This window comes from Melanerpes formicivorus, unplaced genomic scaffold (assembly GCF_026170545.1).
Source record: "Melanerpes formicivorus ecotype bairdi unplaced genomic scaffold, bMelFor1.0.p_v2 SCAF_16, whole genome shotgun sequence".
Taxonomy (NCBI): domain Eukaryota; kingdom Metazoa; phylum Chordata; class Aves; order Piciformes; family Picidae; genus Melanerpes; species Melanerpes formicivorus.
In genome coordinates this window covers 8,402,918-8,426,976 of record NW_027142368.1, presented here as the reverse complement: position 1 = coordinate 8,426,976, position 24,059 = coordinate 8,402,918, and the positions used below count along the sequence as shown (strand labels likewise).

At 36.9% G+C, this 24,059-nt stretch overlaps 2 protein-coding genes across 7 annotated transcripts in view; both read right to left on the bottom strand.

Moving 5' to 3' along the window:
* Nucleotides 1–293: 293 nt before the first annotated feature.
* LOC137445877 (uncharacterized) lies at nt 294–2,547 on the bottom strand. Its single transcript, XM_068148012.1, has one exon. It carries the CDS (start codon nt 1,743–1,745, stop codon nt 294–296), a length of 1,452 nt encoding a protein of 483 aa, XP_068004113.1. The 5' UTR covers nt 1,746–2,547.
* Nucleotides 2,548–2,603: 56 nt separating this feature from the next.
* Nucleotides 2,604–24,059, bottom strand: part of SBF2 (SET binding factor 2) — a 199,015-nt gene continuing 177,559 nt past the window's right edge. For all 6 annotated transcript variants that reach the window (XM_068148006.1, XM_068148008.1, XM_068148009.1 and 3 more), the window contains 10 exons: nt 22,611–22,712; nt 20,925–21,110; nt 17,774–17,900; nt 16,275–16,402; nt 14,893–15,126; nt 10,416–10,520; nt 8,836–9,029; nt 8,329–8,416; nt 7,631–7,762; nt 2,604–7,338 (listed from right to left, as the gene is read on the bottom strand). In XM_068148006.1, the coding sequence (XP_068004107.1) occupies nt 7,240–7,338; nt 7,631–7,762; nt 8,329–8,416; nt 8,836–9,029; nt 10,416–10,520; nt 14,893–15,126; nt 16,275–16,402; nt 17,774–17,900; nt 20,925–21,110; nt 22,611–22,712 (1,395 nt within the window). In that variant the 3' untranslated portion in view covers nt 2,604–7,239. The remainder of the gene's footprint in view (nt 7,339–7,630; nt 7,763–8,328; nt 8,417–8,835; nt 9,030–10,415; nt 10,521–14,892; nt 15,127–16,274; nt 16,403–17,773; nt 17,901–20,924; nt 21,111–22,610; nt 22,713–24,059) is intronic.

The following is a 24,059-nucleotide window of genomic DNA, read 5'->3' as shown; positions in this document are numbered from 1 at the left end:
GTCCTTATCTTCCCCCGGCAAGCGTAACCGGATGGTTGCTAATGCCTGTGCATGGGTTTGACCCAGGGCGTCTGCTACCAGCAATTTTTGTTTGGAGGGCACCACTCCACAATCAGTAGCATCCTTCGTTTTAATAGCTGAGATCTGAGCCCCGGTGTCTACTAAAAATGTAATAGGAATTTGTTTTGGTCCTACAATGCCAGTGATTAGTAAATCGCCCTGGCCATTTTCGGTGAGCTGACGAATATACATCCACCCTTCACCCCTCCGCCCACCATTGGGGGGTGAAGACTTCAGTTTCCCTGAGGCTGAAAAGAAGGCATGCCTTTATTCTCCTCAGACAGGTCTATTAAGGGGGGTGCAGTGGGCTCAATTTTCTGATTGGGCTCAGGCCAGTTCTTCACAATCACTTCTAATTGTTTTGTGTTTAGCCCATCTATCACTTCTTTGGGGATATTTTTCTTTAGACCTAAGTTCCACCAATATTGCCGGGTATTTGTGTGTTCCCTGCCCCCTGTTCCAAGCCGGCTGGGGGCACGGTTAAACCCCTGGGGACTTGAGGGCAAGTGGTTCAGTTTTACATGCCTCAAGCCCCTAGGGTCAGTTTTTTTAATTTCTTCAGGGATACTATATTGCCTGGCATAGTCTAATAACTCCCTTCCGACCTCCTCCCACGTCCATGGTTTCAAGTCAGGCTGGCTGCCTCCGTGTGCTAAATTATCTCTTAGAGCAGCCTGCATCCTGGAGGAAATTGGGGTATCAGCTATTTCTTTTTGGAGCTGGATGCCTCTTATTTTAAGCGAGTCAGGGAGGCCCCTAACCAGGGCAGTCATTCTGTTTGCGTCTACCAGGAGAGAAAGAGGGGATTCAAAATGATGTTTTAGTTCCCTTTCATATATCATCTGCAGGCATGCAGCCTTTTGCACATTCTCCATTATCTGATTCATCCCTCCCCGCAGAATTAGGGGTTCACCCCTCTCTTTTGGATCAAACCCCCCTGCCCAATAGGCAGCCCTTTGCGTAAGACTCCAGGGTCCACTTCTGTTTTTTGTAGTTAGAAAAACATTATCACCCCAATAGCCCATGGCTTCAGCTTCTGTTAACAGAATCTGATCACCTCCAGTTTTTGAAACTCGCCAGACATATTCCACCTCAGATTCCCCAGCAGAGCGTGCAAATTCTTTACGAATTTTGGCCAATTCAGTTGAGGAGAAAGGTGTTTCTTTGGTTGTGATAGTGGGGGTAACCTCCCCATCCTCATATAAAACTTCAGTTTTAATGAGAGGTCTGATATGCGCAGCAGCTTCCTTAGCCGCTGTCAATTCTGCCCGAGGATATATGGGGGCAGGCTCCAAGTAATTCACACCCTCTTTTGAGCCCAAATACGAATTTTGCCTCCTCTCCTTTTCCAATTGAATTTTAAGATCTGCCACTACGTCTTTCAAAGTGGCAACATGGCTTTGTAGTGACGAAACTAAGTCCTGCAAAGAGGAAATAGTTATATTTTCCTGTTCATGCCATTCCTCTTTCTCCTTCACTGAGGCGGCTAAACAGGCACCTAAAACCGCACAAATAAAACCTTTGCCTTTCCCGGCTTTTGCTCGTGCATCTTTCTGCAGGGCCACAATTCTATCAGCCACACTCTGGAAATTATGCCAATTTTCACGGGCCCAGTCAAGTACCTGTACAGAGGGGCGGGCACCGTGAACTTCTAAAAGGTTGAAAAGCCTCTCACTCCGGGCCATCTCTTTTGTTTCACAAAGCACTTCTTAATAGGGCACTAAGTTTCACGGGGAAGTCAGATCAAAACACTGTTTGTACCAGCAAAATCTTCCCTGGAAAAACGTACACTTTTAAAAGGCTTACTACAAAATAATCTTCTCCAGGAAAAATGCACAATAGATTTCTCAGGAGAGAACACACACCAGCAGAAGTTTCTCAACTTTTGCTTCAATACTGGGCTTCTCGGGAAAGCCACACTTTACAAATATCACCAACACTGGGTTTCCTAAAAGAGGGTACTGAGAATTCTCGGGGAGGTCACACTATAAAGTCAACAGTTGTACCCCAGATAATCTTCCCCGGGAAAGCACGCACATTTAAAGCAGGGTACAGAGGATTCTCGAGGAGGTCACACTATAAAACCAACAGTTGTACCCCGGATAATCTTCCCCGAGAAAGCACACACATTTAAAGCAGGGTACAGAGGATTCTCGAGGAGGTCACACTATAAAACCAACAGTTGTACCCCGGATAATCTTCCCCGAGAAAGCACACACATTTAAAGCTTTTGAGAACTCCCACACAGTCTCTCTGAAAATTTCGCTTCGTCCTTCTCCGGCCACTTCCCTCGCGGGCGAGTGGAAACGCGAATCTGGACTCCACTCTCGCTTCGTACTAAAAGTACGTCTCAGGCACACACACACATTTCGGGGTTCTCAGAAATGCAATAATTTTGCTGTGATACTTTTCACTGCACGGGAATCCTGCCGACTACGCCATTAAAATGTCAAGGTCCGGAGACATTAGATGTCTCGGTCCGGAGACACAGTTCTTTTAAATATTCCCGTGTTGTGAAATTAAAGGCACAAACGAGGCCAAAGTATCAACAGCTAGACTATTTATTAGATAAAGTGGACATAAGAAGGGAGAGGGAGAAAATGGAGAGAGAGAGAGAGAGAGAGAGAGGAGGGAAGGAATTAGAAGGAGAAAGTCAGAAAGAGATTATATTACCAACGGTCAGGGGTGGTGAGAGTCCAAGATGCATTGCGTTGCCCCGTGATGTTATGGTGCCGTCTTCTCTCTTCCTCCTTGACAGTGTCACTCAGGTCTTTTATACAGTTTTTTAGTCCTCAGGCAGGTGTTGGTATGTCAGGTATTCCAGAGGCAAGGAAATAATCCAGGTATCTGTTCCCCCGGAAATCTTTCTGTGTATTGCTGTGTATGTGGGCAAGATTTTTGGATGGAGACGAGGGGGGCCTCCGTCCCCCCCCCTCCATTCAGACAAGTCTTCCCACATTCCATTACACAGGTGGTGGAAACCATCGTATCACCCTGCCCAAGGTACTTGATGGGCGGGAACCGCCCTGTCCAAAAAGCGTGATGGCTGGGTCGTTAGGTCCATTGTTGTAGTCCGACGTTATCATGATGCAATCACAAGCTGATTTGCATCCAGGATTGGTGGACAGGATTAGTCCGATGTGGTAGACAGGATTCTTTCCAGTGGCTCTGCTATCAGTTTATCTTTGTTGATTTACATTAAGAGAGACAAACTTCTCGTCTTCCACAAACTGTCAATGGAGTGTGCTTACACCTGAAGATGGTAGCCATAGCTGATTGCATTTGACTGATCTGCTACTCCTTTGAATTTCATTGATGAAAGACTGTAAATTGATGAATCTTTTTGGGTAAAAAGGTCATATCACCTTCAACTGGAATGGAAAGGTCTACAGCAGGAAACAAACAAATTTAAACAATAGTAAAATTTGTCTTTAGACTTTTTCTGTGATGCCAAAACTCCACAAAGCCAATTTTTATCAGCAGTATTTATATTACTAATCCATTCCTTTGAGAATCTATCTGAACTAGTAAGTAAAGAAAGGAAACGGTAGTGAACTTGAAGCATCCTTATTTGATAGTCAATTAAGAAAAAGTTGTATCTGAAAAAACTCAAAGATTTAAGTTTCATAAATGAGGATGTGGATGCTAACACTGCCCTTGGGCTTGCACAGTAGCCAAGCCTTGGGGAGAAACTGATTGAATACAGATGAAATCCAGAAAGTAGGTGCAACAGTGATATTCAGCATGAACTTTAGCCTAACAGGGAAACTGGTAGATTAATTTCAGTTTTCTGACTCCCCAAAGCAACCACAAGATAATCACCAACAGACAAAAATATTTGGATGATCATAAATACGAAAAATGAGAAATGTGGTACAGCCACTTAGACGTATTCCCAAGAATACTGCAGGACAAAAAGGCAAAATGACAATATTTGGACAAGATCACCACATTTTTGTTATGTCTGCAATTCATAAAATATCAGATACAAATAATGTCTGTGGGATGTGATAAAAATTTTGAACATTTGTCCCTGGGTCTGTTAGCTGTTTGTGTATTATTACATAACCAGTGACCCATGCATGTGGCATGCTAAGTATTTTATTATTTAGTACACCAACTCAAAGTTTCCATCAAAAGTAAGGACTTTCATAGAAAATAATTGCCTATCAGACAGGAAAGAGATACCCGTAAGAACTCTTCCAAACAAACTCAGTTCATCCCATCACCTATTTTTAGAGTATTTTGTTGCGGAGCACAGAGAAGGACAAACAATCCTCTTGCCTTATGTAAAGGCCCTGACAATTCTCTTTTCTGAAGTAGGAATGTTATGATACACAGTATGAAAGTAACAATACAACACACCAGTGGGAGCACACATTTACCTCATCCCAAACTCCCAGAGGGGTTCCTTTTTCTGGAAAATTTTCATAGAAAAAGAAGATGGATCCCTTTTAACACAGATTTGTTCCTAAGCAAATGTTCTGTTTCTAATTCTCTATTTCTGCCACAACTCAAACACATTGACAAATCCTGTGGCTTATGTTATGCTAACTTCTACACATTTTCTTTAAGTCTCTGTTTGAAATTTCATTTTGTATAGAAGAGACTCTCAGGGACACTGCAAATTTTAGTGCCTTCATGTCAAGAACCTATGCCTAACCACTCCTTTATATATTCCTTATATAAACACGACAAGTATCATATATCTCATTTCAGCTTTTATTTGGGTATTTTTAAGTTAAGTTGCTCATGTCCATTTTTGATCAATACAGACACTAAAAATTAAGATCAACATTTAAGGCAACATTAGCATCCATGGCAAGCTCAATATGCAAAACCTTATCATCAACTAAGCAGCAAAGCACTGCAGCATCCAAGAATTGTCACAGGTCCCCTACCTCCATCACACATTCCCTTTCCATTCTAACTCTGCTATCCCACACTACAATCAGTAATTCAATTCAGATGCAAATTCTCAAGTAAGACCTTGTCATTTTTTTTGTCTATTTTATTTCTTATGAACTAGGTAGTTCTTGCATAAGGTGATAAAAATCAGTCAGATTTCAGGGTGAAAGTATGCAGCTGATTTTTGTTGTGATACCATACAGGATTGTTAAAAAAAAAAATTAAAAAATTACATATTTAACATCATTATTTGATGACTTAGTATGAACATTGTATGTATTTAGCCTTATAGTAAAGGCTATGCATGGAGAGTTGTTAGAATGATAATTTTGCTTTAAATTCTGATTTCTTTAGTCTTTAGTGTTACTGTCAAGAAGTGTTTAAGGATGCTCAAGTGCAACTTTTATGTAAGAATATTTACAAGTATACAAAAGACCACAGTTTTTAATACACCCACTAGTCTTAATACAGAGTAAATAATGATTTGTCTTGTGCCCGTGGAAATAAGTCAGTGAGTTGGTCTTGCTTTTTCTCTTTTACAGTAAAAGGAAGGGTTTTACTTTTCCTTAAGAGGTGTATTTATTACAAGATGGTTAGCATACATATATCACATAACATACAAGAGTTAAAATTAACTAGTTAAAAAATAAGCACTGGTATGTATATTCTCATATAACCTAAGACAAGGATCAGTATTTTACAAAGTACATATAAAAGTACTTAATATACAAAGAAAAATACAAATGTGCAAACACCATTGTCACAGGTGGAGATTTGTCAGTTGAAAAATGCTAGAAAAATCCTTCATATTTTGTTTTGAAAAACAGCTGCATTTCCTATTGCATGTGGTGAGAAATTTCTGTTCACTTCTGACAAAATACATTAGTTATAAAAAAAGCACGTAACAATTTAATAACTGAAAAATCTTATGTGTAGTCGGTTTGGTTAGGCTGACATTAAATACAAGCAGAATGTCTGGAAAAATGAGAAAATAGTGAATCATATGTACAAATCTTTTGCAATATTAGTGTGCTATTTAACATATTAACATTTCAAAATAAAAACAAAGGCATAGTTACCTACGTGTTCTACTCAATGTGATCACCATTTGTAGATTGCAGTTTCTGTTAATTTGGGGCTATTAAAAAGGTTCTGCCAGGACTTTAAGCTGAACAAACACAATTTTATCAAATGTAAAAATCTATAAACAGTCTTCCAATTCGTGTGCAAAAGATGTTTAAAAAGTATCAAATCACAACACATCAAACCTGATTATGTACATATTTAATATCTGTAAATGTTAACTAGCTAGCATTGTTCTGCTATAAATAACCTACCTCTGTCCTGCAAAATGTCTGCATTTTAAAGGTTTCAGTGCAAGTGCTTGCTTCATTGTTTAGTGCATTGTCATGTTTGTTATTTATTTTACAGTGAGCAGAACGGCATATAAATTAACATATACAACTCACATATAATACATCTTTCTTCCACTGAATTCCTAGTTTGTTGTTTTGTTTCTCCTGGATAGCATCGGCAAGTTTTCTTTCATTTATCCCATTGTAACTTCAAATGGAGCCTAAAATAAAAGTGCTATGATCTTCAGATAAGCCCTAGAATTTGAAATTCTGTTACAACATTGCAGAAGCACTCAGCAGAGCACAAGATTAGAGAACAACCTGCAAAATGAGAAGACACTTGAAAGTCTGGTATCAGGCAGTTTCACTTTTTGGTCTTTAAAAATATTAACTGTCTATAAACATTGGCAATTTGATAAATAGGTCGTTTGACTCACAAGCATCACTTATTTATTCTTAGGAATTGTAGACATCTTCCCTCTTATACACAACTAGCCTGGATATAAGAACATTCTGCTTAAAAATATAAATAAAGTGAAAATACACTTCCTGTTGGGAGGGAAAATGTCTACAATTTCCTTTGGACAGGTTTCCTAACAGAAGAGCTCTGAAACGAGAAAACCAGGATTAGATGATAGTGCAAATACAGCCCACTTTTATAGCTAGGAATTGTACTGAAGAAAGTGGAAAAATCAGGATAAATGGGATTATTATTTTTCTAAGTCCTCCCTGCTGAAAAAAAAATTGCAGTTACAGTGGTTATAATTATTAAACAGAAAAGGAACATTAGCATAAGATGAACTTTTACAGCTGAAATGTAAGGAAGGCTGGTTGTCTGTCAGTAACCTTTCAGAACTTAGCTTCTCACAGGAAGAGGTGCTTTAAACATGTCTTTATTGTGGAACGTTTTTCTTTTCTATGCATCTGAAATGCAACTCTGGATCCTATCCATCCATTGTTGAGCACTCTGTGCATCTTGGGCACAAAAATTGTACACACGTTTATTTGTCTTCAGCTGTAAGGGAAAAATAAGAACAGGAAGACAGGCAAGTCAACACATAAAACAGTAGAAGAAACTTGCAAACTTTAAACTATAATACTCAATGTACTAATTTGGTCTGAACACAACATTTTTTTTTTTAACTTCTGCTGTTGACAGATGCTAGCTGTGTAAAAGCTTTTTGTCTTGAGTTGGCGTGACAGCTCCTTCCCAGCTCACACTTTCAAACAGGACCGACAAAAGTAGGTTAATCACGCCAAAAAAGAAAGATGCACATAAAGATCAAGTAAAGATCAGATATACTTACATCAAAAAATGCTTTTTCACTTGCATGTTTTGGGGCTCCAATTGATGGAGAAGCAGGAATCACAGTTTCTACTTCTGCAAGATCTATGTGTCCCTTGCAGCTTGTATCTTCACCAGAATCATAGTATCTCAGCTAGACAACAAGAGACAAAAAAACTCAAATATGCTATTTAGATGAACCTTTCATCATTTATCTCCTTTTCCTTAGCAGACAAATACTAAAAAGTCAAGTGAGGTAAACAGAGTTTTCTGCTGTAGCAATTCAGATTATGATTTTCCAGCATATATAGTGCCCTTTCATTTGGCAAAGAAAAATGTTCAAGGCAAAGATGCTGTAAAAATAACATTCAATATGAATCACAGAATCAAACTTGCTATCAGTTACTGTATTAGCTCTCAGCATCCTAGCTGCACTCTAGGAAATATCTCTTAAGATTTGCACTCTCAAGATCAAAAAGAGTTTTTAAGAGTTTTGTGATAATGTGCTCCACAGCTATGACTGTTTAAAAACTACTAAAAATCCTCTGTCCATTCAAAATGCTGTATCAGCTACAAGATACCTATGATAAAAGTAGATATGTAGTCAATAATGAAGTGACACAAACATAACATCTGAAAATAATCAGTATTATTTCTAAAACAAATCTGTACAAAGGCAGCAAAATAGTCACAAAAAATCCATTACCCAAAAGGTTTTACCTGGTGTTTTGTCACATCCAGCACAAACCAACGAGGTTTCCAACCTTTTAGTAAAGCTCCTCTTTTGTATAGCGTACCTTCAAACGACCTGAAGGATACAGAAAATACCAATGGCAGATGATTCCATTATATGAATACTAGCCATAAATAAAAGCCCCAAATGACTGCCAACACTTCTGTTACTACAGTAAACCAAAATGAGTTTAAACCAATAGGTTAGTTATTGGCAACTGTCATACAGAAATAAACACTATTTCAGTACTTTGGACGCATTAAATGTGAAGCTACAATATGCTTGTGCACACATCAAGACAAAAATACTGCTAGAGGGTGTAGGGGCCCATCCATCGGGACAACTAGATGTAATCAAAACCACAAAGAAGAAATAAAGTAGTCACAAAGCATTTTGTGCATACAAAAATGTTTTCTTTTTTAATTTCTCTAAGGCAGAGACTTGTACCAATTTAATACAAGGTTCATAAATACTCAAGAGATTATTCAGTTTACCTATTTTCATCAGTCTTTGATGTGAAATGATTGTATAGCGTAGTTGTTCTTCTATCTACTCCATTAGAAGGAGAGACACTTGTACTCTGTTCCTCACCCTGCCCACTGTCAGGTATTTCCAATAAGGACCTCTTTTGATAGGAATGGAGATTAGCTGACATCATCCCTGAGGAGCCAGAAGGATGTCTCTGGAGCTAAAAAAGATTGTAATAATAAAAAGGAACACAATGTGTCATGCATTGTGAGGCTGGCTGAACATTACATTGATAATATGTGACACAACATGCAAGTAGTGACTTATAAAATTAAAACGATCATTATAATACAAGTTGGTGCAGCTTCAGAAAAAAAGTCAGAAGGGTGGCAATTCAGCACATCTTTTACTCAGAAGGATTCACATGGTGTGAGAAATCAGTGTTTCAGAAAAGCCTTGTATCCTCCAGTGACAAAATCTTGAAGGATTCCCTTGCTTTCTCAGAAGCAACTAGAACTAATCAAGATATTTGGATACAACGGATTTCCCTAATTTCACAAGGAAGTAATAGAGGCAAGGGAGGGAAGGAAAAAAAACCCAATTTCCAAGAGCTACTTCATAGATTCAAATAATTTTAGTAGAATCTCAATAACCTGGAAGAGGAGGGATGCTGAATTTGATCTTAATCTAAATGACAGCATCCTAGAGATAAGAGACTTTGTGGCTGACCCTTAGATATTGCATTCATCTGAGAATCCTTAAATAACAGCTAGGACAGGAGATTGATATCAGGAGTTATATTTATACTTGAATTTTTTTTTCCCTGTTTCCAATTTAATTAAAAAATCCTCTGCTTTGCTAGGATAAACCTTTGTTCATCTTGAATTAATCTAGCTTATGAAATGCACATGAATGACAAAGTATATTGCTTTGCTGGAAGCAATGGACAAATAACAAAGTAGTGCTGCCAACTAACCATTACATGGAAGCTGGTAAATTTGAGAAGCATTAGGGTACTGTCTTGAGCTGGTAACTCACTGTGCCAGGTTTATAGGGAAAGCTCACAAGAAGCAGTATCTAACATTTTTTTCTAGTACATGTAGATGGCAGAGGCAGCCTTTACTTAGAAAAATATGTATATTGTCAGCTATTTCTTTCACCACAGTCAAGAACTGGAAATACAAGCATGAACACCTCCTACCCTTCCTAGAATCTACAATTCAGAAATTCCATTTAGACATGGAAATATTTTTACTCATCTCTGAAACTCTCTGGTGTCCTTTTGGCTGCTTTCAGAAACTGAGATTTTTGTACTTAAAGAATCTTTTAAATACATAAAAGCATATATTTGGGTATTAGTAAAATGCTCATGTTCATTTTGTCTGTATACCTTAATATACTCTGGAAAAGCAATTAAATAGCACAAGTATAAGTATGTTTTCCTACATGCAGAAGTACAGAGCCAGTATCATGAGTTAGAACAACACATACAGTTTTTCAAAAGCAGTGCTTTACTCCAAGAAATACAGTCATTTTGTCAGTGCCCCAGGTAGCCTATATAGGAGGAACTGAATTACTCTAATAGATGAACTCTTTTACTACTTACATTGTCTTGCCTGGTGTCATCCTTTAGATTAATTTTGACCCTTTCCCACAAAAGCTGCCACCTTTCTGGGCTCTGATTTAATTTACTTTCCAACCTTTCGATTTCCTGAAACAAATAACAAGGCTTTTCTTAAGGATAAACATTTCTAACTGATCACTTTCTGCTAATCATTTTTATACAACCATTATCTAGTCAATATTTCTACACAGGGAACCTTTAGGCCATGTTGCTCAGTAAAGTAAAAAACCTTCTGTCAAACCAACTATGAACTGAAACCAACTACACTTAGGAATGAAAAGCAACCAAACAGAGCATCAGCCACATCATTCTTCTCTGAGAGGTTGGAGGAGCCATTATGCTTTCAAGTCTCTGCCAGATCTGAACGCACAAAATTCCACACCAACTGCTAGAATAGAAACGTGACAATGATAAGGATGGGCTGATATTTTATAAAAATATTTACAAAGAACAAATTCTGTGCTGTGATACCAACATTGTACACTGCCAATATTAACATTTGCCCTGGTTTATAACATGTGATACAAAGCTGCAATAAAAGGAGGAAATGAAACAGAAAGATTTATTCAATCTGCATGCCAAACTGTAACAACATGTTCTTGTTGTGGAACTTGAGCATATGACCTACGCTGATAACCCCCAGTTAGGGTTATTTCCTGTTAATATGACAGTGCATGCAAAGTTCAGTGAAAAAAAGGCAGTTTCGTTAGTTTCTGTTTACTTGTGCACACTTACTGACACATTGCTCGTTACTTTGATCTGTCCTCTATACTTCTTGCCATGCTTCCTTTCCATATTTTTACTTTCAGCAACTATATTATGAAAATTTGATTCTTAATGAAATCAATAAAAAAACCCTCAGTTGTGCAAATCCAATTAAGATGGAACAAAAATGGCCAAAGACAGAATTACCATGCTGTATGAAAGTCAACTAAACATTTATCTTTGAAGTAGAGACAGTAAGTCTGACTTTATTTACTCCTACCATACCAAATGATTAAAGCTGAGTTTGTAATATTCTCCAACTCTTTTTGGTCTTCTAGAATGACAGTTTAAAGAAATTGTTACCAATTCAAAGACTGACAGAAAAATGCTGGTATTTTTTTAGGTAAGAAAACATTTTGACCCAAAAATTAACTCCTGAACGAAATGTTGAACTCTTAAGTGGAAATAAAACAGCCACTGACAGCATAATAGCAACAAAATATTTCTACAAACTGTTCTGTGCTGAAGGTAAATTTGAGAAATTTTGCTTTACAGAAGAAGTTTTAAATCCTAAAGATAGCTCAAAGCCACATTATCCATTAATTAACATGGGACACTCTTTCTGCCAAGAAATAAAACCAGAGTGGTTTTGTCTGGAGAATCTTTACAGGTGGACACAGAAACAAGGCATAACAAACACAAGACAGACTAAAGGCTTCTCTAGATTTTCTTTGACTCTTCTGAAGAGCTGAGTATAAAACACTTCCTGATGGGGGAGATGCAACTGAATCAACTTACCACAGGTTTTGTTGTTTGTTGGTTTTTTTTAATGGAAAAGGCTTTCTAAATTGCTGCAAAAGGATACAAGCTCTTTCAGTGCTAGAAATTAGTCAGGTTTTAATCTAATCATTCTCTTTCTGCCCTAATCTTGACTTCTGAATCCTTCTCTGCAGAATCTGGAAGTAACTGAAACTTGTTACTTAGCAACTGGGTCACATTCCTTTGTTTTTGGCTCCACAATGAGGAGTGGTTCCAGAACTTAAAATGAAAAGCTCTCAACAATTTCCTATATATAACTTGAAAAGCTAGGACTAAATTCTCCTTTAATAAACCCCATGTAAAAAACTTACATGGTGATAAATCACTAAGATTTACTCTTGCCCCTTCAGTTTTAAATTTTACTGAAGAAGCTGGATTTCTTTTTGTTTCTGTGTGTGAAATGGACTATGAATAGCTGCATTTCCTTGAAAGAAAAAAGTCCTTAAATACATCTTTCTGCCTCATCTCCTGTTGCTGAGACTTATGGGCGCAGAAGTCAATATGCATTAACAAAAACCCAAAATAAAACAAAGGTTATAACATGAGTATCCATTTCCTGACATAGTTAATTACAAGCCATTAGCTTTATTGTGCCTTTCAGAAGACGTATCTACACAGTAATCTGATTCGTAATATCTGAATGGTACAGACAGGAGTTAACTTGTGCAAGGGAGTCCAGCACTCAGCATGGTACTCCAGGTTTGGCCTTAGCAGGGCTGAACTAATCCAACTCAGAATACCACTAGCTGTTGTTGCAAGGGCAGTTGTGGGCTCATAGTTGCTGCTTCCTAGGAGCCCCAGGACCTTTTTAATGCAAAGCTGTTTTCCAGCTAGACATGCCCAGCACAGACTGGTGTATGGGGTTGTTCCTCCCCAGACACAGGGCTTTGCACTTCCCTTTGACCACTCAGACAAGTTAGCTCATTTATAATGTATCATAACATACTCATATCAAAGGATCACTTGAAGAGCAAGTCTATATGAGAAACATTTATAAGATCTGACAACCTAGCCCATACTTGTTGGCTCCATCTGATGTGGTAGAAGTTTATCAAGCCTTATACAGAAATCTGTACTGTGAAATGCATTTATCATCTGCAGTCTTTAAAAGGCTTCATTTAGGACTAAAATGAAATCTGCAGATTGGTTAACTTCCTAAAACTCATAACCATTAAGATTTATGGAAACCACAGAGCTATCACACACATCTGATTAGAGGTGGATTGTTATGAACCCAACCCATATTAGAATATTTATTGCTAAAAAAAGTACATGTTTTGCTCTAAATACAAGAGCACCACATTCTATTAAGGAAAATTCTGAATTAGGATACTCAGTAACTTCTGTTTCACCTTTACATCCTGAGGAGTTTTAAACTGAAAAATACCTTTAGAACAAACAAATTCAGGGTTATCATTATAAACTAAGGGAGAATCAATCTTCCCTAGTAATTTAGTATTGCTAAATATGGTCTCAGTTCAAATATTTTTTGGATACCAACACATTCTCAATGGATTTATGATTAGAGACAGGTCTTTCTCCTACATCAGCAATAGCCCTAAATTAACAGCTTGTTTTAAAAGAAAGTTCACTTTGCTTTTAAAACTCAGAAGAATATTTTTATAACCTTTATACAACCTCTTCAAAGTTTTCCACATGTCCTTCCCCATTGCTATCTTTTATTACTATAATCTAATTCACAAATAACATTTAAACTTCATAAAACTTGACCAACATATCTTTAGAATATAATATGGCTAATTTTCCTGTTATATAGCAGTTTCACACAGTTGTGAATGTGCACAGTTTGGCATCTACCTCAGGAAGAATATGGTTGCTATATTCTGGATGTAATTCTGGCCTCTACTTACTTGATAGTAAAACTCTGGTTTTTGGCTAATGAATCCCTGGTATTACCTCTGCTGAGAAACTTATCTTTCTTTGCATTTGTGAAGTTGTAAGCTCTGAGAAGTTCCAGCTACCTTGACTCAAGAGGAGTTTTAAAAGTGGATTGGGGTGGATTTTTTAGTTTGTGGAGTTTCTGTGTGTGTGGTTGGTTGGGGTGTTTTTTCTTACTTTGTTTAAATTAGCTATCATTTCTATGTTTCCTCAGTTACAATTCAAAGGAATGGACCCCCCCTAAAATTGGGGGAATGTGCCAGAGGCAAGTCTATTTTCAAGGACACAAATCCATTCAGAAACATCCTGCCTTAAGACGTTGCTAAAAATCATTCACAGGAGCCTGGGGACACAGAAGTTTGGGGACACAGAGCATGCTGCAATTTCCCAAGCACTGCAACATCAGGCTTCATAACCCCAGCTCTGATGTAAAGTAGTCTGCAATTAGTTTTCAAAATATAAAAAGTGTGTATAATGATACATATCTAAATATGTGGCTTTAAACAATAGCTCAAATTAGGACTGTTAATTATTTATAATCAACCAACAAACACTGAATAAAATGCAGATGTTAAATCACTCTAAATAACTACACCAATTATCACAATAATGAGATCCCTTTTCATCTTTTAATGAAGAAAGAACAAAACCTAAGCAGCTTACATGAAGCTAGACAAGGAAAAGCCAAAATCAAGCATCCCCAAATATTCTAAAGGATCTAAATTTACCAGTTTAGTCTCAGTAAATACAAATATCAACTAAGAGCAATCATGGAAAGCTTCTTAGAGAAATTTTGGCCAAGACGTTCAGTTTTCATTTGGGTATCTGCCTCCCACTTGTTAAAATCAACAAGTGTCAGATCCTGGCTTTTGGCCTATCTGTAAATCTGGGTTTTTGTCATTTTTACTAAAAGTTGTTTTAACATCTAGCATGTTATTTTTCATAACAGTGTATCTACAAGGCAATAACTTAAAAAATAAATATGACTATCATAAACATATGAGAACTTACTGGTCTGTGTAACATGTATACTTACATTTAAAAGGCTGCTGATGGCATCAGGTTGTATTTTTTTAACATCATCATAACATGGCCATACTATTTTCCTCTTAGTCTGAGATAGTGAACCATCTGTTTGGTCAGCTTCCTCTGAAACACTGCATTTTGCAGTTACCATAGTCCAGTCATAGGAAGGGCCTGTAGCCAAAATCTCTTCTACATAATAATCCCACTTTTTGAGGCTGGACATATTTACATTTGGTTTCAATGCCTGTTCAAAACAAAGTTTTATTAGAACAACAGAAGGGAATTTGAGTTTGAAATTTGTAACACAGTATCTGTATTTTCTACATTTTGCTAAATTGAACAGTACCTTGCCCTGGGTGAATGGTACTGCAGTCTGATAATTTCAAAAGCAAGATCTTGGCTCAGGAAGATGAAAACCTAAAGCTAATACTAGCTTTGAGAGTATACTGCTCATTTTTATCCTTCTATCTACTAAATCAGGAGCCTACCAAGAACTCTAATTCAGCCTATGTAGTATAGCATCCCCACAATCTTCGTATCTCCTGGTAAAGATACAAAAGGCACTCGATAACAATCACCCTTCAATTTTCCTCAGCATAAATTCCAAGATTCTTTACCGTGGGAAAAAAGGAGGCAGGCTGTATAACATAGGTGGAGAAACCACTTGGAAAAACCCCACAGCAATATAAAGTAGAGAGACAGAGACTGTAGACCTTTCAGAGCAGATTACGCTGTGGTTGGGGTTTTTGTGACTTTTAAAAATAAGGTTAAGACTTTCAAGTTTCTGTGCATCTTACTCAAAGAGATTTATCGTCTCAGGTAAATGCAGGGAGAGAGCAGCACAGGAATTAACAGCTATGGGGGCAGTGGATGGCAGGAACATCTTAAAACAGACTTCTATCCAGTACTACAGTAAGAACAGCAAGAATATTTTTACTGCTTCTTCCCCAGCTATTGCAGAATTCTATCCTGGTAAGTGTGTTGTGCATTTTATGTAATTATTCAAAAGACAGTCCAACCTAGTGGACAGTGAGACAGTGAGATAGATGTGATTCAGATCATTAGGAAATGTATCCTATTATGACTCTAAACTCATTTCCCCATAACTGTGGTTTGCAGTGTGCATTGTTTTGTTTAAAAAAATCAACCAAAGATCCTCATTTAACTCAGTAGGATGCATAAATAGAGGCTCCGGAATCTGGCCCCTAACTAAGGTGGCTGACAGTGTAAGCCCATCGGACAGTGCTCAAATCAACCAATGCAGGGCAACTTTATCTGTCAAATTCTTAATCCAGTTAAAAACAATTAAGATCCCAAAATGTATCAAGGAATCACTCAGAACAGCAAACCACCTGTTTGTTGTTTTATTCTGTGTGTTTGAAATATTCATACCTCTGTTTCAGCAGGGGCATAGAGGTAATTGAAGAAAATGGGGCTCCTTTTGTGCATCTTTTCAATGCACTCCCAAATACAAATTCCTTTTTTGGCATGTTTATCTCCTTTATCTTCAAACAATGTCCCTATGGAAAACAAAAGCAGCAAAAAGATAGCTTTTTGATAATGCGTAACAAGCACTAAAGCATAGCCAAAAGGAATTTCACAGACTAAACTTACAGTAAGATCTACTATCAAATGCCATTGCAACTAGAGATTGTATTTGATGAAACAACTCCTCTGCTTTGTAACTGCAATTATTCCATAACATATTTATAAACCTGTTCTGCAGTTTACTGAAACACCTGAGTGTATTAGTGAATGTCCCCCTTCTGCCTGCAGCTATCCTGACTCAGCAGACTGCCAAGCCCTGATTACTGATTCTTCCCCCACTACTGGAGGTTATCGGCCCTTCCAATCTGCTGCACCAGCTACACCTGAAATTACTAACTCATTTCAGGGAAAACAAATCAGGCTAGTGCAAATAATTAGCCATGGATTTGTGCTATCTAAAGTGACTTTGGAAGTACATATATTTTATCTGAAGACTACTGAAAGCAGGATTTTATATTGTATTGAATGGTTTCTGAAAGGAAACCACCCAAATAAACAACACTGCCCCATCAAATTGTAAAACCATGTTGAAACTTTTAACTCTCATTCCATTTCTACACCCCTTGATAGAGTCCCTCCCCATCTTTCCTGTAGGCCCTCTTTAACTACTGAAAAAGGCCACTGTAAGGCATTCCCAGAGCCTTTTCTTTTCCATACCCAACAACTCCATCTCTCTCAGACTGTCCTCACAAGGGACGTGCTCCAGCCACCAATCATCTTTGTGGCCTGAAATTAACTACAGTTTTTAAGAAAAGCATTTGGATTGACCCTATGTCATAATAAACACCCCACAAAGCTGTGAAATTCAGAGCACGTGTTTGGCTTAATGAACAACTTCCAATAACTACCTCAACTGCGGCTGAGAAGACTTAAGAGGTCCTGAGGGTAGTTAAGGCCAGTAAAGTCACACACAACAGACAGAATAAAAAGGAAATATAAAAGGAAAGAAATACTGAAAAGAATGCAAGAGAAAGAAGTGAGAGATAGATGGAAAGGCTTTCTTTTCCTCTAGGGTATTGCACTCTCTGAAGGAGTTCCCCAAGAACTCTGTTAAAATCAGGTATTTAGTAGGGGAAACTGAAGCACATGAATGAAATCCCTGAGGCATGGCACTAATTTCTCCTACTTTCTTAGTCCCACCAGTGGCATGGCTCAGTAATCCTTTGTTCAGAAAATTCTGCATGTTCATCACCTTTGCTTTGCTTAATAGTCCTGAAATGGAATTCATTGTATCATCTATGTAATTACTGGACCATCTAGGCAAATTTTTGTAGGTTGACTGTTGATGAGAAAAATACTGACAACTACAAAACCAATATGCAATAAACCATCATCACACGTACCATGTTCTAGTCTTTCATAGTCAGAATCCAGAAGAAATGTTTTAAATCTATTTGATATATGATGAAAAGCCAAAAACTTCAGATAATACTGATTGAACTCAAACTCTGTTGGGTATTGGTTATGAATCTAAAAGGAAAGGGGGAAAAAGAGGATATTAAAAGTACAACACCAACAGATAATGTAAGAAATAACAATATGAAATATGACCATAAAATAATTCACCTGTAAATGTTGACAACAAATAAATCCATAGGCAACTGTCTTGTCTGTGCACACAAATCCTTCTACATTTTGTCTAAAAGTATTTAAAGCTAATTAAAATAATGTACTGTTTATCCTGCAGAAATGGAAAAGATGCCACAGCTAGGAGAAGTGACTACTGTTATTGATGATTTGTTCTGCTGCAGTGCAGTCTGCAAAATTTAAAACACAGCTCAGCCATCAGGGAGAAATGCTTCTGATAAAACAGGACTCCAACACAGGAGAAGATAACTGCCAAATTCAAACAATTAAAGAGAGATTTGTATTACTAGATGCAACATAATCACTTAAGACTGTGGTTAAATATAGCTGGTTTCTCCCTGATAACTTTTTGGTGCCATTTCAGTTAATTAATTGATTGATTCACTGATAGACTGAAAATTTACATGTAAGTTAGAAGCAATGTTTTATACTTTAAAATTTCAATACATGACACCTAAAAAGAGAAGTCTACAGGGCCACATTAGCTTTGAAATGTAGAATTGCGTTATCTTTTAACATGCTTAATCTCCATAATAGATGAATATTTAAAACCAGAGCAAATATAACATTAGAGAAACTCAGTATTTTAGAATTCTTTCTTTATTTCCTAAAGGTATTTAATGTTCTTACATTTCTATCAGCCTTCCAATACATTTTAGTTTTGTAATCCTGTTATATTATCAGTATTTACTTAGTTTAAATAAGAAATATAGTACTCCAAACTTCCCTGTGCTAGCAGCCACCAAGAGGCTACTTTTGCAAACACTGGCATAACTGAATACATCTACCATGGGAGTACCACACTCACCTCCTCTCATACAGGGTGCTGTAACAGAGCTCCTTATTGAGCTTAAAAGAAGTCAGTTCTAGAAAATAATTCCAGTTTAATTATATTTAACAAATTACCAAATAGATACAGAAGAAAAAAAAAAAGATAAAACTTCCTGCACTGACATAGTTTTTATAAACTCAGTCTTAGAAGCAGAAAGAGTATCTGCCAGATGCTGCTATTGTGAAAGAATGGTTTTGCATTAATAATTCAGCTGACACCTGGAGATATTGGCATAAACAATGACTTTTTACAAGATGATGCAGTTCTAATTTAGGAATCACTGCTTCATTTGTTTTCTCTGTATCTTTAGTTTAACCCGCACCATTTAATGCACATACTGGCTCTAAGGTGACCTTCTTACTGCACCTAGGATGTTGAGACTACAATGGTTAAAAGTATTTGGAAGAGGCCAAATGTTTATTTCCAGTGAATGGGCAAATTTCAAAACCTGATCATAATAAATTACACTTCATGGTCAAGTTGCAATCTAACTGGATTCTGTAGTTGTCTACTAAGATGCACAGAAACCAGCGAAACTTAACATTTGTACTGAACATTTTAATTTAGTAAAGCTATTTTCATAATAAGTTCCTATGAAGCTTCAACTGTTAATCTGACCTCAAAAATAATTTGCCTAGAGTTTACAGCCATACTGTTAGAATTTGGTAAATCAATACTATGCCATCATGACTTATAAAACTAATCTTAAGTCTATTTCTAGGAAATTTACTCACAGTTGCATTCTAATTAGGACTGTAAATCATTTAGCTTAAACATTTTTTTTCTCCTAACAGACAAGTCTATATTAGGTATATTACAATGATTATGCAGTAAAGCTGTGTGCCTATGCCCCTTCTTGGCTGAAGATAATGCTGGCTGAAAAGAGAACCCCTAGACAGCCCTATCTTTCCTCACGATAAGTACTGCCTCCTTTAGATTGACCTGCTGAACTGTTTCTAAATCCACATTCAGCAAAACAAGATGGTCTTTTCTAACAATTTTTTTCCATGATTTTGACTGGAAAAGGCAAACAGGTTCACATGAACCTGTAGCTAACAGCCTGGAAGGGTAGTATCTCCAGATACTCTTATTAATAGCTCCAGCTACTCTGGAAGGAGATAATCTTTCTGCTACTACATGCCAGGGCTTGTGGACACAGCTTAAGACCAAAACCCAGAAAATGCATGTTTTTCTGTAAAATGTATCTGTTAATAACTTGTATGCTTTATATTGCCTCTTGAAGGCAGAGGATAGTCAGATACCTAGTGACATGCATCAAAGCTGCTGAGATGACAATGTCAGCGTTCCCTTACTTACTTGCTGTATTCATGTGTAGTAACAATGTTTGAGGCATCCTGCAGCTTGAGGCAAAAATCACACCTGAGTTTTTAGTAACAGATATTTATCTTACCTTACATTTCATTCTAACTTTTAAAGCAAGGAGGATTAAAATCTATTATTCCATGTTCTTAGAACTGCAGATTGTACTAAACATAACCTGAAGAAAAATCAGTAATTTTGCCATGAAGTAAGCATGGCACATTTTGTTTTATGGCAATAAACCCAAATTCTTGAATTTATTTTTTATCTTGTTCTAGATAACCCATTTTGTTTCCAAAGTTAGTATCACCTCTGGTCTCAGGAGAAAAATACTCTTCAGGTATGTGTGGATTATTTCCTTGCTGTGCCAACTTTCTAAGATTTATTCCAGGGTCAGAAGCAGAATGGGGGTTATGTCTACACTAGCAAGTAATTCAGAGCAAAAGGAGTAGACAAACAGACTGAAGCCAGCTTAAAAAACTTCTATTTGAAATCTCTGCATAAATGACCTTAAAAGATCATAACTGTCAATCTTCCTCGTCTGTTTTGTGTAGGTGGAGGTTTTTTTTTGTGTAGGTTGCCTCTAGGCAACCATTCCAAGTTTTCTGGAGGTGAAATCCATTCACTTCAATAAAACCTAGACAAGGAGGTTATTACTTTTTTTCTCAAACCATTATCTTTAACATCTGAAATAGTGGCACCTACACACTTATTTATGAATTTTTCTTGCAAATGGAAATGAGAGATTGACTTACCTGATGGACACAGTCTAAGAACTGTAAGAAAACAGGAGCAAATCCACTACCCTGACAATTAAGACTCAGATTACTACGTTGACTGAATTTATGACCAAACGAGAGCCATTCTTTTTCTACCAGCATTCGGAAGCCTTCAAGTGTCCTATAGAAGGGGTCACTGAGTAACTGCACCAGAGATACTACCTAAATCACAAGACAAGACATACTGTGTTAAAAGTGACAGAAGTTAGGAGAACACTTCAGCTAATGAATACAGATATTCTATAATCTGTTTAATAAAACAAAGGCCCTTCATATAAACTTGATTTTAAGTATTTTAACACATATATTAATAAGATTTGTCATTTTATACATCCAATAGTATCTCATAGGACAAAGCTTCAATTAAGTTGAGACTTTAAAGTATCTGTAAAAATTCCAACATGAGCAACTTAAAAGACTTTGGAAATCATAATGCTTACCATATTTAGGTAACAGATGAAATAAAACTGTTTTCTTAATAAAATAAGGATAATAAATATTTGTGGAATAGTATCATCAAGCTCAGCAAAGAAAGTGTTAAAGAATATGTCCTGAAGGTGACTTCAGAATTTCTGCAGCGGTGTCATGCCAAATTCAGCCTGTTTTTATAGACAGCATTTCTGGACACTTTAAAAAAAAGCAGCAGAGACTTCTTTTACTGCCAGTTAGGTATGTCTCCTCCTCTATTCTTCATTGTTTGGTGATGAGTCCAGTAATTATCTTAACATTCTTTTGTGGGTTTGTTTACCTGGGCTTAGGATGCTGGCTACACATGAAGGTTTTATGTACTACAATTACAGATATTTGTGTTTATCTTCTAAATGATGAAGCAACTACATGGCCACAATGCATCTATTAAATAAGGTAGCAGTTCTTCACTCACTAATTTATAGTTTGTTTCAGATAGTTATCTGTTGTGGTGGTCTGTCCTTGCAGCAGGTGTTACAATCACTTTGGCACAAATTTAGTTTTCTCCCTGTGTGTGGTCTCTTAATTTCATTTTTGGAAAGCGAATTGCCAAGAGAGAGAATTCCTCTCCTTTCCTCCCGTGATTAAAGTGTACTACACTTACAAAGACAAATTAACAGTTGTGGCAACTTTTAGCTTTCACCCTTCAATATATTCAGGTGCTAGAGGACCCTTATGAGGAGAATTGCACTGCTTCACCTTGTGCTAACAAATAAAGAAGGTCAGGGATGTGAAGGCAGGGGTTTCACTTGAACTTATGGAGACATTTCTTTATTTTGAGTGTGGCAGAGCACTGGAACAGGCTGCCCAAAGAGGTGGTGGAGTCTCCCTCTCTGGAGGCTTTCAAAACCTGCCTGGGTGTGTTCCTGTGCAATCTGATCTAGGTGTACCTGCCTTGGCAGGGGGGGTGGTCTAGACAATCTTCAGAGGTTCCTTCCAACCCCTAGCAGTCTATAATTCTCTAATTCTAATGCAGATTTTATATGTAAGCCTTAGAACTGTAAGCCCATCAGGACCTTTGAATGAGTTCATGCTAAGGAACTCTTTCACAGCAAAAATATGCTCTAGTTTCTTTGCTGCCACGACATAAATTTATTAATGGTTTACCAAATTATCAGTAACTTGAAAAAAAGAATTCTGCTTGATATTTCTGTTGAAATACCTAGCTATGTCAAGATTTTACTAGCAGCTTACTTGTGCAGTAATATCCCAGCCATCTTCCAAACAAACCATAACCGAAGAACCATTTTCCAGGAGCTCAGAGATGATCACACCTAATTGCATTATCCTGTGAAGCTATAAAGCATTACAAGTAAATAAGATACTCAAGTATAACTTTTTTTTAAGACATAATAAATAGAACATTTTAATACTAAAATGTATATAGGAATAAACATGTAGCATGGAGAAGTGCACTGATGCAAAAGATTACAAAGCTCTAACATGTAACAGTCTCAAGATTTCCATCTCAACTACAATAAAACTAAGCAAAGATTTGAAGATAGGAACTTAAACTATTAAAACCAGTGTATACTGCAATAAAATAGCTGTCATAAAAAGGAAAATGGGAACAACACAGTTGACAGATTTACTGTAGAAAAATTCCATCCTAGGTTTAACACTAAAATAAATTCCTGTGAAATGTTAAAAGTTTCATTAAGTCACTAAGTACTGTGATGGAAGAACCCATGTAAGAGATTTACATGATAATATTTCCAATACTAAAATTCCTTGAGCATGTGGGAAGGTTATTAACTTGGAATGAGATTGATTCAAACATGACAGGTCTAAGTAGGTTAAAAGTGATTTTGCAGAAGGCTACCTTATTGTGAGACTTCACACTGCTATTACTAAAAGGAAAACCTATATGATGTTTCTACTATTTTGGTCATACTATGATAGCATTCTTGGAAAACAACACAACAGCCAATCTGTAAACAATTCAGTTTTTTACAGTAGAATGAAATAGCACTTTGCAGAGCACTGAACAGAATCCAACCAACAGTACCAGTAGGAAAGAGAAAGCCTAAGAAAGAAGAGAGAGCAGTATGGGAAAACAAATTAAAAAAAAAAAAAAAGTCAAGAATGACCCAAGATCATTTATGGGAAGAAAAGCACATTCACAGAGTGTAGGAAAGTGACTTAGGGAGGACAAAATTTAACCAAGGAAAATAAGAGAAAAAAGAACAACCAAACAACAGTTACATCCTAGGAAATTCATCCTTGTTTAGGGCAGTCTGATTTTTTTCCTCTTACCCGCTACTGCCTATAAATATTACCATGGAAACTGTGATGGGAAACACTTAACTCTTTTGAACATTCGCATAGCCATTACTTAGAAAATAAAAGAAACTAATTCCCCTACAATTTTTAGTAGGAAAAGATTGAAAAAGCACCGCTTTTAAGACCAAGCAGTTTGTTTATTGTTCTGTACTGTCTTAGGCAGTAGAGTAGAAGAAAGGCTGGGTTTTGCTGTCCTTAATGAAGTAACTGAGATACAGTCTGGTTATACAGATGCAACAAAAATAAGGCAGAACAGTATTTTTATCATTTATATTCAGAAGACATGGTAGCACTCCAGACTTCTTTTAATGCATTCACATCCTTATAAAGAAATGTTCAGCCTGTATAGTGTTAAAAACA